At 48.8% G+C, this 17175-nt stretch overlaps 2 protein-coding genes across 7 annotated transcripts in view; both read right to left on the bottom strand.

Moving 5' to 3' along the window:
- The window catches only part of LOC104692231 (sodium- and chloride-dependent GABA transporter 1-like), a 35572-nt gene extending 28589 nt beyond the window's left edge, over positions 1-6983 (bottom strand). For 2 of the 5 annotated variants that reach the window (XM_019288654.3, XM_019288656.3), the window contains exon 1: positions 602-1152. The gene's annotated coding sequence lies outside the window, so the exon portion shown is untranslated. Of the gene's footprint in view, positions 1-349; positions 366-601; positions 1153-6796 lie in introns of those variants that run through there. The other 3 variants (XM_010404088.4, XM_019288653.3, XM_019288655.3) reach the window with 3 other exon arrangements.
- Positions 6984-9153: 2170 nt separating this feature from the next.
- The window catches only part of LOC104692232 (sodium- and chloride-dependent betaine transporter), a 53773-nt gene continuing 45751 nt past the window's right edge, over positions 9154-17175 (bottom strand). The window contains exon 14 of one of the 2 annotated variants that reach the window (XM_019288650.3): positions 9154-9242. In XM_019288650.3, the coding sequence (XP_019144195.1) occupies positions 9184-9242 (59 nt within the window). In that variant the 3' untranslated portion in view covers positions 9154-9183. The remainder of the gene's footprint in view (positions 9243-17175) is intronic. The other variant, XR_002046523.3, reaches the window with a different exon arrangement.

The following is a 17175-nucleotide window of genomic DNA, read 5'->3' as shown; positions in this document are numbered from 1 at the left end:
TCTAGCCCAAGGATGGTTGCAGTAAGCCCAGCAGTAAGTGGCATCATGAAAATGGTTTCTGGGGAGAAGAGACCATTTCACATAGCCCATGAGGCAGATGCCAGAAAAGACCATTGCAAGACTCTCAGAGCAAAGGTTTTGGTTGACAGATCCCACTTCCATCCTACACCTTGTGATAGCACTGTCACACCAGCTCCTGGCTCCTCACTGAGGCAGGGAGAAAAAGATTATACAGAACATGTAGAAGGAAACTAAGATAAAGACAATTTATAAATCAAAATAGAAGAAATAGCACCAAAACCCTTAGGAAGAAGTCAGAGCTGGGCTAAGTCAGGATAATTAGCTATACCTGGAGACATAACAAATTGGACTCAGCAGAAGCCATTTGGACTCACTTCTTTTTTTCTGTAGACAAAAAACAGTAGGTAAGCTGCTGTCTTTAAAAAGTATTTATATATCCTGCTCTCCCTGTGCTCTTTTCCCTGTTCCTGTTGCCACAGTTCTGGAGTGATACTGCAGCTGGATGGTCACACCTCATATTTCATATACCTGGGGTAAGATGATTAAGGAGCAGCAGACCACACTGGCTATTTCTTCTTACCTGAAAAGTGAGGTCCTTCATCTCCAGCTCAGAAAGGACAAGCCAGATTCACGGAGGTTTCTCCACAGTCAAGAAACAGAAAAACAAGCAAGATGATCCCACTGAGGATTCAGCCCACCTACAATCCTGTCTCTCTACAGTGATGGATGATTAGGGCAGAAGGGCTCATGCATGTCCCACAGCCCGGCTGTGCCATGTCCTTCCCCAAACACATAGCCCTGACCAGCAAAAACACAAGCGTCAGTCAGTCCAGGCCAAGTGTTTGACTCCTGTGTTGCTCACGTGCTGGAACAAGTGGTCCTACTGGGATGAAATGTCAGCCCGTCCAAACTTATCCACATGGGTCTCCTCCAGCATGAGCGCAGGGCTCTGTCCTGTGCTGACAGCCCAGAGAGAGCAGAGTCGGTTCAGCAGCTCTCTGTCATGTCAGATTATTTGTTCTGAAAAGCACACGGCGCTTTGGGCGCAGCAAAATGCCTGAAGGACTCAAAAGGATAATCAATAAGAGCAGAGCTACAAGCTGGAGGTGGGCTCTGCTTTGCAAGGACTTGAAGACAAGGTCAAAGAGTTGCAACATGACACTATAGCTGGTCTCTCATTCAGCTTCTTCCAAATGCACCATATTCTGAAGCCAGAACTTTCCAAGCAATCAATGAAAGCTAATGCCATAAATCCCTGGCAGTAAAGGAGTTACCTGTGTTTCACCAAGTTGTGCCGAAGGCCTGGTCTTCTGCTGCTCAAGTCAGTAAAGACAATTGCCTGGCCCCAGTGGGTGCAGAGCCAGGCTGAAGTGCAGTCTGGCAAACAGACCTTCTTCTTTTTTTGAGGGATTTCGCTTCAAATAAGAAAACAGCACTGAGAAAGCATTGCTGCCACTTGAAACTCTGCTGCCCGAAACACCGTTGCTAACAACAGTGAACTTTTTAGTTTCCCCTGCTTCAGCATGAAATATTAACAATCTCCTCAAATTTGACAGAAAGCAAAAATTTCAAAGGCATAAAATTGCCCAAAAGGAATCAGCAAGATGACCTATGAAAACGTATGTAAGAAATACTTTCACACACGTCCCCACCTCTTATTTGCCGGTGATTTAACAGCCACACAAATCACTTCTGACCCATGCAGGTAGAGCCACAATTAGTTTAATTACAGAGTGCAGGCTGTTGTTCAGTCAATTAGACTTTTCCTTCCATCCACACCATTTTAATGACAGCCAAGTAGCCCCAAGGTTCGTGTGTCTTGTTTAGAGCTGTGACCGGCCGATCAGGGCACAGCAGACTCTTGGTCGATTTTCTGCTCACGGCAGCAGCAGCCAATGCTGGAGCTTCCCGCACCCATGGAAGCTGGAGGGTCTGGGCAAAAGCTCTCTGTGGGAGCCTGAGGATTCTGGTAGTGCTGGCCCCACATGGAGCCCACTCAGGGCTGGAGCATTGCTGTCCTGTCCAGCTGGCTCACAGCCCTTGCTGTGTGCTGCCCAAGAGGTGCCCCTGCAGTCACCCAACCTTTCATCTCCCTTCCCCTGAAGACAGGTGATTGCTTGGTTGGAGAAGTCAGCACTCACAGAGGGTGTAAAAGAAAAGTAAATCAGCTCTCCTGGGCGATGGAGCTGCTGGGTGGCCTGCAGCTCCACCCCCTTTTCCTCCCTCTTGCATAAGATCTGGGTTGCTGACGCCCAGCTCTGACCTGCAGCTGCCTCAAATGTGCCTCATCCTCCAGCAGCCCATGTCACTCTTAATAATGTGGCAGGTGAGGTTGACACGATGCCACAACCTTATCCAGATGAGAAAGGGCAATCGGGGCATGAGCCACATTTCATAAACCATCAAATAAATAGGACTTTCACATGAGGCCAGGACACATCTTGCAGCCCCCAGCCATGATCCCAGGAGGGCTATGGCAGTACCTCACAGCCCAAAAAAGTTTTTGGAGCTGCCGGGACTGGCTGCATCCTGCCATGCAATCGCTTTGCCAAGGGGCACCTTCATTTTTGTGTTATACATGCAGGAGGAATGGGGCCAGCTATAGCAACAACCTCCCCATCTCCAGGTGCCCATTTGAATTTCCTCTGGCTGCTCACCCCATGGGGGAAAGCGGGATCAGATCCTGCTCCTGGCCGCAGGCTGTGCTTCACCCACCACTGCTGCTGTCCCCTTGGTGTCTGTGGCCACCTTACACTGTCCCTAAGGAGAGCAGGGGGTTGTGCCTTTTTTGGAAGATGCAAATGATGCAGCATCTGAATCATTTTAATGTTATCACTTAAAACTCATCCTGGTCCCTGAGAAGCTTCCCCAGGAAGCAGAGAGAGGGCAGGACTCTTTCTGGGCCCCAAGAGACTGTCCTGACCCAGTCTGAGCCACCACAGCAGCGTGAGGATCAAGGCCAGGCCATATCCCACTCCCTCATGGCCTCGTCTGAGCAGACTGCACGTTCCCAGATTGGGAAAGACAAGGGCAGTCTGCATCCCTGTCTGCATCCTCCTCAGTGAAAGTACCACGTTAAAAAGATTAAAGGCCGATTTCTGCTTATTTTAAATGTGCTGATTAAATTTAACAGCCTTTTCCTTTTCTTATATAGTGCAACCTGTCATGCTGGGATGCCAGTTTCATGATGTTGGTAGTTTATGTGGTTTTGCTGTGTTATTCTTTTGCTCTGCCTGAAGCAACATGGACATTTTTAGCCCAGCTTTATTCTGCAAAGACCCATCTGTCTGATCCCAACCACAGTTACTTTTTGAGTTAACTGGCAAGTTTGACCCATGCTTGAAAAAAGAGCACAGCTCTCAAAGAAGTTCCTCGAGAAGCAGAGAATGGAGGGAGAGAAGAGCTTCAGGTTAGTGTTTCTCCAGAAGAGGGGTGGTGGGGTGACCTGCTTTTCCAGGGAGGCTAATGGAAAAACCTTCCCAGTGCCTTCAATGAGAACATCAGTGTGGCAGAAGTGCCTAGAATGGGCACAGAGAGGGCAGTTTCAGATGGAATTTCTCACTTGCTTCATAGCTCCTGTGCCTGTTCGTGACAGCCCAGCGTGATGTCCAGGCACTGCCACCAGGATGTGGACAGCCATCCACACTGGCCCCTTCTCTCTTTTCCCCAGACAGGCTGCACTGTCACAGCTCAGTCAGTGCAGCCTGAATTGCTGCTCACTGGCCACTACCTCACCGAAACTATGCCTCTGAACCAAGATTTTAGCTTAAATCCTGATGTGAAGCAACATCCTGGGGGAGACTTTGGCCTTCCCAGGGGTAAACTGCCCTGTCTTGCCAGGACTCACCAGTGCTGTGCAAAAGCCATGGCTGTGCAGTGCATGAGGGCGAAGAAATCGTAACTTCATACACATAAAGCTGGATTTGATGCAGCTCCAGAGATGTTGCTAGTGATGTCAGTGGTTATTTGCTGTATTTGTCTTGGTATGCTTTGGTGCGTTTTTTTTTGGTTTTGTTGGGTTGTTTTGTTTTGTTTTGTTTTTTTAGTTTTTGCTCCTCTTTTTTTTTTTTAAATGAAGTCATTGAACTGAACACATTGGGCAAAATTTGTGTTACAAAGGAAAGTGATGACATGCACTTGAGAAAGTCACCTTGGACTTTGTTCCCATAATTTAAAAATGATAAAAATGAATAAGGAATAAAAACTGTGAAGGCAAGAGCAGAAACAAGCATGGGAATGATCCAGCATCTGCTCTGAGCTGTCCAGCAGTGCCAGGGAGCTACCTTGTGTAGCAGAGGAGCAAAGGACTGGCTGTCTCCTGGGGCTGGGAAGCTCAGATTAGGAAATGACCCATCCACAGGGCACAGACAAGTTCAGCCTGCTCCACACCAGCCAGCACCTGCTGAGTAAGATGAGCAGGTAAAAACCCTACACTGCCTCAACAAATCTCTGCTGCTGCATTCAGATGAAAGCACAAAGAGGAAGGTAGATGGGAGAAGGATGAGAGAATCACAGACTTTCCCCCTGCTCCTTCTGCGCAGGGTCACAGCAGCTGCCCAGCACCTCATTCAGAACACAGCGCCTCTGAATGTTCCTGTCACCATTCTGGCACACGTATCCAGCTCCAAAAAAAGACTAGAGCCTCACCAAGCACAGCACAACATTGTTTTCCTGCTGCAGCACGGCCAAGCTGAAGAGAAAATCTGTGTTCATTCTCAGATGCCAAACTCTTTGTTCTTCTTCTCCACGAACCCAGAGAGATAATCATGTTCCAGAGCCCTCAGGCTGCCACACAGCTCCCTTTGTTAATATGCTTTTTTTGGGGTGGAAAATAGAGAACAGCAGAGCCAGCTGCCTCTGCAGGAATCTTGCAAGAGCATTGGTAGCCTCCAGCCCCTTGGCTGAGGTTTTCCTCAAAAGAGCTTGGAAAGCATGCTCATTACCCAGAGCACCATTCCCTGCTGTCCAGGATCAACCCGCAACTAGCTGGGCATTATTATCTCCTATCCTCACTTCTTGTGCTAAGCTCGATAGAGCAGTGCAGAAGGAGCAGCTCTTCCCCCAGGACTTGTGATCAGGAGATAAGGCAGAAGAAGGAAAGGTTGTCCCTGTTGCCTTGGCTGAAGACTCGAGTCACATCCCACACAGCCCATACCAGGGTGCAGGCCCTGGCCCTCTGGCACCAGGAACAGCCTTTACCATATGAGCATCTCCACAGGGGCCAGACAAAACACCCCCTTGCTCTATCCCCAGCAAACACGACTCAGTGTCATGGGCATGTCCGCCCACAGTATAATGACATTAGTTGCTTGTTCCTTCAGAGGAAAATGCATTTCCAGCTGCATTTTTGTTCTCCACACAACAAAATCCCGAACTGTTGCAGAGCTTTTCTTGGAAATGTGCTGGAGGTCTCTACCAGGTGCTGGCAGAATCACAGCAAGGTCACCAGCAAATTGAGGAGCTTTGGTATCCAGACTGCAGCTCCAAGAAGCACTCATGGGAGATAGAGAGCAGGGAGATGGTAGGAGGGGAGGGAGGAAGGGGATGGGTGAGTTTGTCCAGGTCTCCAGTGCTGGGGAGACAGAGAAGGGATGGGGAAGGCTTCACCAAAGGAGAGAGTCACCTCCTTTAGGGTCTGAGTCTCTTGCAGATAGTTAGGAAGGAAGGGCACAGACACAGACTCCAGAAAACATCCCAGCAGCTGTACAGGTGAGGAAGCTGAGTTCACTGCCACAGACCACCAGAGCTTGCAAGACCTTTGTGAAGGGGCACCAAGAACCTGGAACACTGTGTCAAGTTGATCCTTGGGGCTGAAACACATAAGGCTGGGGAGGGCTATCCCAGCCCCAGGGAGGGGCAGCTGAGCCTATGCCTCTTCTGTGGGTATCACCTAACCCACTCCCTGAGCCCTACTCACTGCAGACCCTCCCCAGGGAAGCTTGCCCCAGGTTTTCACATAAGTGCTGAGACAGCCTCTTTACTGAGCCATCATTTGCACTCACTACACTTTTCCCCAGCCCATAGGCACTGTGAGAAGCTTTCCAGTATTTGGGACCCCAGTACCATTTGCGGGTCTGCTCTGGGACAGTCATCTCCCCTCTTGCTCTGCCTGGTAGTGCCAGCTCCCTGGATGGAAGCAGGAGGTTGCTCACGCAGCAGGGCAGGGAGCAATGCCTGCAGATCCTTCCCAGCCACCCCCACTGCAGCATGGGGGAGAGATGGTTCATGCCCCTCTTTTCCACCCTCTCCAGCCCAGGATTTGCTGAGTGAGCAGGTTTTGGAAGCTGGTTGCTGTACCTGCCTGTTAACATCAAGGGGAATCCAGTTAGCTCTGCATGGGAGTGATAGAGGGAAAGTTGCTGCTGTCCCAGCAACCGGTGTCTTTCTTGACCAAGAGGACATTGCCATGGCAATGGCAACCAACAGAAGACATTTAGGCATTGCGGTGGTGCAGCTGTGGGTAAAGCTGTGCTAAACCTGCTCTGCTTCACGCTGCTCCAACTGAGCACCAGGCAGGGCTGTCCTTGTTTGCTCAGCTCTCCATCACCTTTTGGAAGACAAAAACAATCCTGCATCCTGCCTTGTCCTCAGGGTGCTGCGCCACTCAGCCCCACATCCAACCCAGCATGGATGAGGAGAGCTCAGCACCTGCACTGCTCTTGCCCAGGGATGCTCGTGCAGGCAGGTGGCTCTTTGCCACCACTGCTTCGACATTCCCTTCTCTGCCCCCAGTGCTCACACCCCAGACCACACACTGCAGTCCCAGTGGACTCACCTGCCTCACAGTGCCAGCCGGTGGCGGGTCCTTGGGGCGCACAGAGCTGCTCACGGACACACCAGCCCAGGGATGTACATACAGACCTGCTCCCACAGGCAGAGGGGAGCTGTGAGCCCCTCCTGCCACAGGGCCCTTCTCTCCCTGCCTCACCCCACACTGCTTCTCATTGCAGTATCGACAAGTCCTTAATGAGCTTTGAGCTCATGTCCAGTCAAATCAACACCCTGCATGTCGTGGGTGTGGGGCGGGGGGGTCCCACAGCCCCTGGAAAATCACGTTTGCTGGGAGAGAAGAGGCTCCAAGGGCATGGGCACGAGGGAGGACAAAGCGAAAGGGCCTGATGCCAAAGAAGGGGGAGACAACAGGCAAGTGGGCTGTGAGGGGTTGGTTGAACCCATATTGCTGCAGCAGTTCCTGCAAGGATTTGTTAGTTCCTGCAAGGATCAAGTGCATTACTGGCTCTGGGTCAGACTTGTGGGGTGGAGGGGGCAGCCACAGGAAAGTGGATACTTCTTGTTTGAAGTGGCAGGTACCAACCATCAGCCAAGGAAAGGAGCCACATGTGAATAAGCAGTTGCTTAGTGTGTAAATCTTGTCATTGGCTCTAAAACAGTTTGTGCGTAACCTTTACTTCTCTTTCATTTTCCTTTCTGGGGCCCAACATAATTTCCATCCACTGGGATTAGAGAGAAGTCGCTCTCAAAAGCAGCATGGGGGAGCTGCCGATGCCGTGAGCATCACCTCGTTAGAGGCAGCATTGACAGAGAGGCAGGGGAAGGAGCCCAAGTGAGTTAAAACAAAGTTCTCCCCAGAGATGACACCTTAGCACTTCACCAGCTCCTCTCTTTGTGTTAAAGCAGAGCTAGGGGTGCTCAAAATAGTGACAAAAGTACATTTAGTGGCTTTCACTGCTGAGGAGACAACACAGTGCCCTGACTCCCCTCCTGCCCCCACACACAAGCAAGGGCTGGCTTCACCCCATTCATGACATTGCACCAGCTGCGTGGAGGCTCAGGTGCGCTGAGGGTACCAAGGTAACACCACATTTTTATTCCTTGCTATCAAAACTCACCTTCTTTAAAGGTTCCTCTGTGCCTTAGAGCAGGCAATCACACTGTAACCCACCACAGCTAACCCTGACACAGCTCATGAGCCAAAGCCCTTGCCCCATACAGATGGGAGGGAAAACAGCTGCCTCAGAGCTTTGTTGAGGTTGCTGCTTGTGGTGCCACCTACATCTGTGCTATTATCCTGCCAACAGGCTGTGTTTAAAGATCACATTTCAGACTAAGTGGTCACTAGAGGAGATTGGAGGAGGCAGTAAGACCCCCATCAGGCTTTTTTGGCCATTAAAGGAGAAAGACAGTGGTGCCAGAGAGGCTGGAAAGAAGGAAAATGGAGAAAGAACATTATTTTTACTGGGTAAACCCAGGGGGCTTTGAGAGCTGAGCGGCTCTCCAGCACACAGGCTGGAGGCATCCTGACAAAAAGGCATCCTCTCAGAGCTGAAGCAAATGCAGTGAGTGGCAATCCCTTCTGGAAGAAAGCTATGGGTCTGACAGAGCACCCTCATCCCTCTCAGGGAGTCTGTGTCCTCCACACCACTCTGGGAGTTTGAGTACCTCGTATTTAGCAGTTAATGAAGTTAAAAGAGAAGTAAACTACATCTGTCTCAGGAATCTTTCCTTTAGGCTCTTAGCTGGGATAAAAAATCAGCCAGTGAAAATGTGCTGCCTTTGCTCCCTAGGAAACCCATCCCGTATCTCTGCAATTGAGCACAGCCTGCACTGCCCAGGCCTGCAAGCACAGGGAGCATGCAGTGCACAGCAGGGAAATCATTATCACCCACCACGCCATGCAGCACCGCTGGAATTGCTGCCAGCTGAGTCCTGCAGGAGCAAGATCAAATCCCTGCCTGATGAACTAAGGCTCACAGTGTCTTGGAGAGCTTTTCTTGCGGCAGTAGGGTTGAAGCTAGAAGATCTTTAAGGTCCTTTCCAGCCCAAACCATTCTGTGATCCTGTGATGCAAGTCTTGGTGAAAGCAGAGCTGGCAGAGGCACGCTTCCCTGTCTCCTGGGAATTGTGCAGACACTGCCCTGGATGTGCTGGAGCCTGTAGGAGGATCAGCTCTCCCTTGTCTGCCGAGCTTGCTTTGCAGTTGCCACGGAGCCCAAGCCAGGTGAGGGCTTTTTGAAGGTAATGTTGTGTTACTGGGTCAGATTTGCTTTGGCCAAACCAACCAAATTAAAGGAGGTACCTGCAGGTAGTTTCAGAGGGGAGCCAGCAGCAAAGCCCCTGGCCTCCTTTTGTCAAAAAGAGTGGAACTTCAGCTATCAAGATATCGTAGCTCACCCTTTTCTGAGTCTGGCATTGGCCCATCCATCACTGTTCTCTCTCAGTCTTCAATCTCTCCTCAAGCCCAATTGCTGATGTGACACCTCCTAAAATAAAAAGACAGAGAGAGACATTAGCAATTTGCTTGCAGGGCAGGTGGAGATCTCAGGCCTGAGGGAAGCAGCCTGTTAAATGTGTTTTCACAGCTCTCCACAGAGTCCTGGCTGAGGAACACCTGAGAACTGCAGTGGGTCCGCTGGAAACACCATGTGCCATAGGCAGACTCCTTTCACTGGAAGCACAGCAAACCATCTCCCCACCTCATGCACTTCTGGTCTGGAAAGAAAACAGGCCAGAAAGTGACCATTTCCACTGAAGGGATAAAAACTGAATTTGAAAGCCACAAGTGTTTTCGTATCACATTTGTTGTGGTAGTTAGAGGCAGAAGCAGGCTGTATCAAAGGTGCTGGAGAGAAAGGCCTCTTACCATCAGTCTGAGCAATGCCTGCTTTTCCAGAAAAAAGGGAAGTAGGACGAAGAAAAGGAGAGAGTACATAGATATTTCATACTTGGCAAGAACTAGACATGGACTGGTAAGCCCAAATGAATTTGGGAACATGCCTTAGAAGAGAAGCAGAATTCATTTGAAAAGATGGGATTTGGAGCTGCTCTCTTGGTTGTTTTCCATGAACGTTCATGAGACTAAATTTTGATTCACCAGTGTGTTCTCAGAAAATGAGAGCTTGGCTGATAGACAAATACTCGCTGGCTTCAGTATTTGCATTCAAAGCATTTGGGCTGCCACCTCCAAAGCTTTTGGTGGCTTGGGAAATATCCAGCAAAAGAACCCAACCCCACCATATAATCTGTGTGAGTAAACACAAGTGCAAAGAGTGTTTTCTGAATAACAGCTACTGGATGTGATGACAGTGGTGAAAGCAGCCAAATAATCAGGCTAGACATCTCTTAGTTTAAAATCCATTTGCAGAAATCATTAACACAATCATTGCAAAATAAGCAGAAGTATAATCACTCAGGGATAATTTGCAAAGAGGAATAGGGCTGCACTCACTGAAAAGAGCTGTTATGAGATATGAGGCTGCCTGGCTCTGACTAACCCACCACGTCCACCACCTCCAAAGAGAAGCAAAGCTGGCCAGCACAGCAGGGCTGGCAGGCACTGCTTTTTTGAGCCCAGTCTAAGGCATGGCCTCCTCCTCTGCAACCTCAGCAATCCTGCCAACCTGCAGTGGGGGCCAAGCTGGCTGGCCTCTTTCCTCTCTGAGCAGGCTCAGAGCTCAGGTCTGGTCTGACTCCTGACACCCAGGCCATCCTATCCTAAAGGGTGGCCGGTAGGGAATAGACAGGGAAAACGTGTGAGAGCAGGATAGGTAAGGTAGGACAATTCCTGTGCTCATTCCTCCCAGCGTTCACTCACAGGTGCTGTATGTGACTCCCAGCCCAGGTGGCCTGTTGAAAACCCCCCTTGTGGTGTCCAGAGTTTCTTTGTCACCAGTGGCTGGACTGTTAATACCATAATCACCTGCCAGCCTCACTGACCTCTTCTCCCCAGGAAAACTGCCAGAATCTCTGCTACTCCTCATCTTGGGCATTCCTGGTCAAGTTGGGATGAGCCAGTCCTATGGCATGGAGAAAGGTCTTGCCCCCCACAGTTACAGCTCTCCACAGGCTGCCAGCCATGTTTCCAGGGCACACAGCTTCTTTGAAATATCCTTTCCCTGGAAACCCGTCAAATACTTTTCACAGATAGTACTTTTATTTACAATTATCTTCAGCCACTGGTATTAAATCTGCATTTATGCCCCTTGTCCCTGCAGCTGCTAGGAGCCCTTAGGAACAATTTCATCTGGAGATGACTTGTTTCAAAGACTGGGCATTTTTAAATCTCTCCTGCTGTCAACAGCACAAACAAAACAGAACACGGTGAAGGAATAAAAATGTAAAAGAAATATGGCAAGAACAAAACTGAAAATAAGAACAAGAAAAGAAAAGGAATTTCCACCACTGGAGGAGATGAAAAGTGACCTGCCAAAGAAAAACAGATTGGGTTGGAGTGCTTTTGTTCAGTGCATGCCTATTCATTTTCTTTCCCCTGGAATACTCCGGAAACAGGGAGAACTAGTGAGATAATGTCACTGGATATTCTGGCAGTAAGACTTTGTCAGCTGTGAAACAGCCAAGTTCTGTTAAGCTCAGTGGTTTTTGTGTTGTTTGTCCTGTGCACCTTACCATAATTCATGTGGTTGAGAAACACCTGGGAGAAAAACTTCCTCTGCTAAAGATTTGTCAGCACTGAGATTTCGGTCAGCAGAAAAGACCTGAAGGACCAAGAGTTGCCCAGCACAAAATGAAGAAGATCAATCTGACAAGTCCTGAGATGTCTTATGGGAGGAGGGGGATATTAGGTAGCAGAGAAAGAAACGGCCACTAAAATAAAATCCATGCATTTAAAGATGCCTCCATGTAATTTTCCATATTCTTTCTTTTGATGAAGAGCCTTCACCTCCAGTTTGTGTGGGTAAAGTATTTCCAGGTGTGTGACCATTTTTTCCATTTGGCTGAAATAAATAAGGCTGTATACATGGATGTTTCTGAGAGAAGAGAAGCACACTGCCCCACACGTTATCGTGTCTGTGGCTTTTGCCAACAGCTAAAGCCCAGTGAAAGCTCAGCCCTCTGCACCGTGACATCTCCTTCTCCAGGCACAGCACAGCTGGAGGTGGTGCTTGAGGTGGTTCCTGTGGGTAGCCCAGCCCACTCTTCTGGTAGGGCTGACACCTGCAGCATCTCACTGCGATGCAGATTCAGTTTCCCGCTGGGCAAAGCCAGACCTGAGTTGCCCTTCCAAAGCATGAGGTTTAATCACCAGTACCCACCTCCCAGCAGCTGCCAGCAAGCTCCCAAGCTGATTGCTGGTGGGTCTCTAAGTACTGGTGACAGTAAGGCACCTGCTTTCAGCTTTCTTCAGACATGTTCCAAAGGCTGGAGTCCCCAGAGTACGAGCATGCCTTAGGTCCAGGTGACACAGGGACATGGAGGTTCCTGGGTGGCCCCAGGGGCCATGTACCACCGGTGTCCCTGGTGTGATTTGGGAGCAGATTTTAAGTGTGGCAGTCTCCCCTCACCCCCTTCTCTCCAGCTATCTTCCCTGCCACAGGGGTGTTTGAGTGACACTGGGTGTGCTCTGTCCCTGTGACATGCCCAGCAAGCATCAAGGAGCACAAGGCCCTGGGAACCAGAAAGTGAGAGCTATCATGGACACCAGCCACGGGATTTCTGCAGGGAGGATTCCTGGCAGGACCTGTGTAACAGCCGTACCTACCCACTGCAGGGTGTTCTCTTAGGTCGTGTCTACCCAACCAGTGTTGCCCATCTAAATCAAAACAAATTAGGCTAAATTAAACCAGAGCAGCCCACTTTGAAGCATGATTATTCCAGCTTAAAGTCCATTTGGGTAATAAGTGGACATAGTCACATTGATGAAAGTGTGCCTGTGCCTGCAGGCTGTTTTGATAAATGTAGTTAAAACAACCTGATCATCTTTCTGTCAGTGAAACTGCAAGAGACTCACAAGGGACTGGAAAGATTTAGCTCTATTGCTTCTAATCCATCAAAAACAGTGTGAACAGTAATGCCATGTTCAGCTTAGCTCAAACTTGATCCTGATGGACTTAATATAAATTAAAATTAGCGTGAATGGAACATAAATAGAAGTGTCTTCACATACTTTGGAAGATTTAACTGAAATCACATACTCTGTGAAACCAACCTAACTTTAAAGTATATGTGTCCCTAGGTCTAGTTACATCATTGGTGTAGCTCTTACGATTTTTTTTCCCTCTTTATTAAGAGGCTTATGCTAATAAAAGCTCTGAGGTAGATGCTTTAAATCAGCATAAATACAGTTATACTGATGGAGCTTATGCCACTTCCCAATAGAACAGTATGGCCATGCTTTCCTACAGGGAGAAGCCTTATTGCACAGCTGTGTTTGACCTCAAAAGCTCAGGGGTGTGGGAAAAGTGTGATAGATGTGGAGGAAAAAGAGGACAGTATGAGATGGAAATCAGGGTTACTGACAGAGGCAGTATAACCACTGTCTACCACAGGTGTTCCATCATGATAAGGACACAGGCCTTGGAGATAAGGAAGAGCAAAGGCCTGGCTCCTCTGTGAAGTGCCACACAGGGGCAACCTCATTTATTACTGCATCGGAAGGGACGGAGCCTCCACTGTGAGGGGAAATACCTCCAGCCTGCAGCCTTGCTGCTGCTTGGCTGTCTGGTGCACACACCCAGAACCAGCCTCTGTCTGCAGCAATCAAGTTTCACACACCCCCACCCTCCAGGGAAATTGCATCTATCGATAGGATTGGGTGGTGGGAAATTGCTTTGCCATCGCTCGATGTGTCCTACATCAGCCTGCCCGAGGGACTCTGGCCAGAACAACCAGAAGGTGCAGCTGACACCTCTGCCCACGGTCACTAAAACACCCTTCTCTTCCTTCCAGAGAGGGAAGAAATTTTGGAAAGCTTTACCAAGATTACAGATTACCTCTACTTGTAAGTCCAGAGCCTCACAAACTCAAGATGCTGACAGCAACACACTTACCACCAGCCTCTGCCACAATGTCACAGTAGTGATGTCATTAAGACAAAACCTACCAAAGCACAATTCTCCCCCAGATGCCCTAACACACACATGCCCATGTGGAGACACTGATGTGAGATGTTCTGTACCTCTAACTTCCCAAAAGGGATCAGCCCCCTTTCACCTTTCTCCTCTTCACATGAAACCTCACAGGTACCCCAAGGCCAAACAGCAAAGGCTTTGCTGCTCCCTCCCTTGACCACAGAAACAGGAAAGTGAGCCTGAGCTCAAAAACTCCCAAATACAAGGGAAATGCCACCCCCTGTCTTGTACTGCAAAAGAAGCTGGAGTGGGGGTCATAGTAAAAAAAATTTCAGGCACCAAATAACTTTTGAAATCTAATTGCAGCAGGTAACCCATAAAAAGAAAAAAAAATCAATTCCTGTTATTTTCTCAGCTTAAATACTGTAAAGTGAATATGTTCTGAACGTGTTCAAATATCCTTCACCCACAGGCTCTGAAAAAACTAACTGTGCCTGACCACACTGCTTGCCTATGTGGAGATACAGACTCCCATGCTTGGGCTCCTGGACAAGGGGGTTTATAGGACGGGACAACTGGAGGCTGCTCCTTAGCTTCTGTTTTACTTGGCTGGTAATTTATGCTTTGACTAAGGTGTAAAACAGGTGTAAAGCTGAGCCCCGAAAAAGCATTTTGAGGTGGGAGAGCCTGGTGTTGGTGATGAGAGATAGACACACCCAGGGAAGAATTGGACAGGGCACAAAGAGAGAACCCCACCACCATCTCCCTGTTCCTTGACTGATGTATGCATCACACCAGTGCCAAGGGGAGCCACAGTCACCTAGCCTGGCTGGGGAGTTCACACCTCATCCAAAAGCACTGCACAAGAAACTAACACTGCCTGGGCATGATTTCCCCAAAGTTCTGAACCAGGCCAGTTCCCATTGCCAGGCTGCCTCCCACCATCCCAGCTAACCCAGGGCTACGGATTTACACTGCTGTGCCTTGCCACTGGCGGGATTTCTCTTCAGCAGCTCCTGGACCCACTTGCATGCTGCTTGGAGCACTCCAGCATAAAGACCCCTGCTTCGGGAGAGCCTGATGAAGAAACACCAGCTCCAGCTCTCAGGTCATCCTCACTTCAAAGCTAGAATGTGGGGAGGAAGCTCCTGTTACAGCGATGGCCCTTCTCCAGGATATGTGAAAGTGACAGGTTGCTTTTATGCTTGAGGGAAGTTTTATTTCTCTGTGAGAAAAAGAAGATTATTTCATGTCCTGTTGAAATACGAGGTCCAGAAAGGCACCAGATGGTCTGTAATGTCTCATCCTCCTCCAGAGACCACTGTCTATACCATGGTACAACAAAAGCTGCACACTTGATAAAGCATGTTTTGGAAAAGTTTAGTGGCCACTGGCAGATAACGATTGAGTGTAAGTATGCCTCTGGTCCAAACCAGCCATCCTAGTCCAGAGCTCCCATCCTGGCTGTCACCCAGGCTGGGCAGGAAACTATTCTACAGCCTGTAAAAAAAACCAAAACGAAACAGGAGAAAAAAATCAAAAAGCCATTTTACAGAATGGTCTTGGCATGTCATGAAAACCAAGACAGGATGGAATTGCCCACAACTGGCTTTGTACACACATTGAAAGCATTTCTCCCTGGGAATCCCTTTCCTTTCCACATAGCTTTCCAAGCTCAGGCTTGACAAACCAGAACAGGCAGCTCTGAAAATACATGTCCTCCTTTGCAGCTGTGGGTCAGGGATGCAAACCAGAGCCAGGATCATGCTCCAAAAGCAGTTGAGGGGGCAGGGCTTATTGTGGGCTTTAAAAACAGCACAAAGCAAAACACCCTCCACACTGTCCATCCATGCACTGTTAAGACACATTGCTTCTCTTCCCCTGGCAGGTTCAGGAGTAAAGTCCTTCACTTTAATGTCCCAGCCCTTCCCTGCAGCCTTGCACAGAGAACTGGACAGCAGCACATGCACATCTCTTCAGCCTCTCGAGTCTTAAATTTTAATTTTTGAAGAAGTTATTTTATCTTCTCCTTTGATGAACATTACTCCCCTCTTACCCCATTCAACCACAATTTAGCTAATTATTAGAAGCTTACCATATGTAAGCACATGTAACCTGATAAAGCAAAGGACTTCAAGAAGACCTGATGACTGCTATATGCCCTCGTGACTGCTGACTGTCTCTTTCCCAGCCCTCATTTGCTGTGCAACCAAGTCACTTGGCTCACGTCTCTTATTTCCACCTGTGCAAGGCCCACCTCTCCTCAAGATGGGGGAAGCATCTCAGCAAACCCCTCCTGCCACACACCAGGGAAGCAAAATCTCAGGGAAGTCTCCAGGTTCCAGCACAAACCACACAACCACTGCAGAATACCCATAACTCACACAAAACAAACACAGCCTAAGGTCTGAGAAACCCCTATTCTTCTAAGAGTTTTCATTTCCTCCGGTTCAGTCCTTACTGCCCTTTTTCTTCTTCCGACCCTTGGCAAGCTGTGTACCTGCACAGGGGAAATCAAGAGCTTTGCTCAGGATGGAGCAGTGGTTCCAGTCCTTGGCAGCTAGCCCCTGCACCAGGGCTGTGGTGGGCACGGCTTCTCTCCAGCCCAAAAGCTAAGGCGAGGGCTGGAGGGAGGGCATGGCTGCACCTCCAGCTTGTTGGAAGCTACAGCAGGTCACTGTCCTTCGCCGTGATCACCTGGGACAGGAGAACGTTTGAGAGCCAAGGAGAAATCCCACTGCAATTCTCCTCCCTCCAAAAACCAATGTTGAGGGTTGAAGTCACAAAACTTGAAGAGATCCTGGTGATTGATATTTGATGGTTTTATCTTTCTTTCTTCAAATTTTGTCCAGTACAAGTTTTCAATTACCGTTTCCTTCTTTTTTTACCATTTGTCATTGTCAAAGGAAGAAGGGAGAGAAGGCCGAAGTGGGAAGGAACAGGAATAACAGGATGGAAAAGGATAATACAAGACCTTTTGGCTTGATTTCTTTTTTAACAAACTATGTTCCTGTCTTTCCTTCTGGAGAGAGGGGTGAAAATGACCTTTTTATGAAGAAAAAAAACCCCATCAAAACCAGAACAATAAATGAACTGGAAACCCAGAAATGGTAGTTAGGTGTTTACAGGTGTCTGTCCTTTCTTCTGTATACAGTGTTTTAATTCCAGCTGGGAGGAGCAGCACAGTATGGCCACCTTGTACCTTTTCTTGGACTCCAAATGCATCGTGTCTTGGCACGTTATCAACAATTACGGGGGAAAAAAAATAAATCTCTCCCTCCTCTCCATACCAGCCATTCAGTAGTGTATTCCTGGTGTGTGCAGGACAGGAGCAGTTTCCCATCAGACTCAGAGGTGCCCGATTCCAGGGGTTGATGGAGACCTGTCA

Source organism: Corvus cornix, chromosome 1A, assembly GCF_000738735.6.
Source record: "Corvus cornix cornix isolate S_Up_H32 chromosome 1A, ASM73873v5, whole genome shotgun sequence".
Taxonomy (NCBI): Eukaryota; Metazoa; Chordata; class Aves; order Passeriformes; family Corvidae; genus Corvus; species Corvus cornix.
Note: the sequence above shows the minus strand (reverse complement) of the source record. Positions and strands in the feature narration are given on the sequence as shown.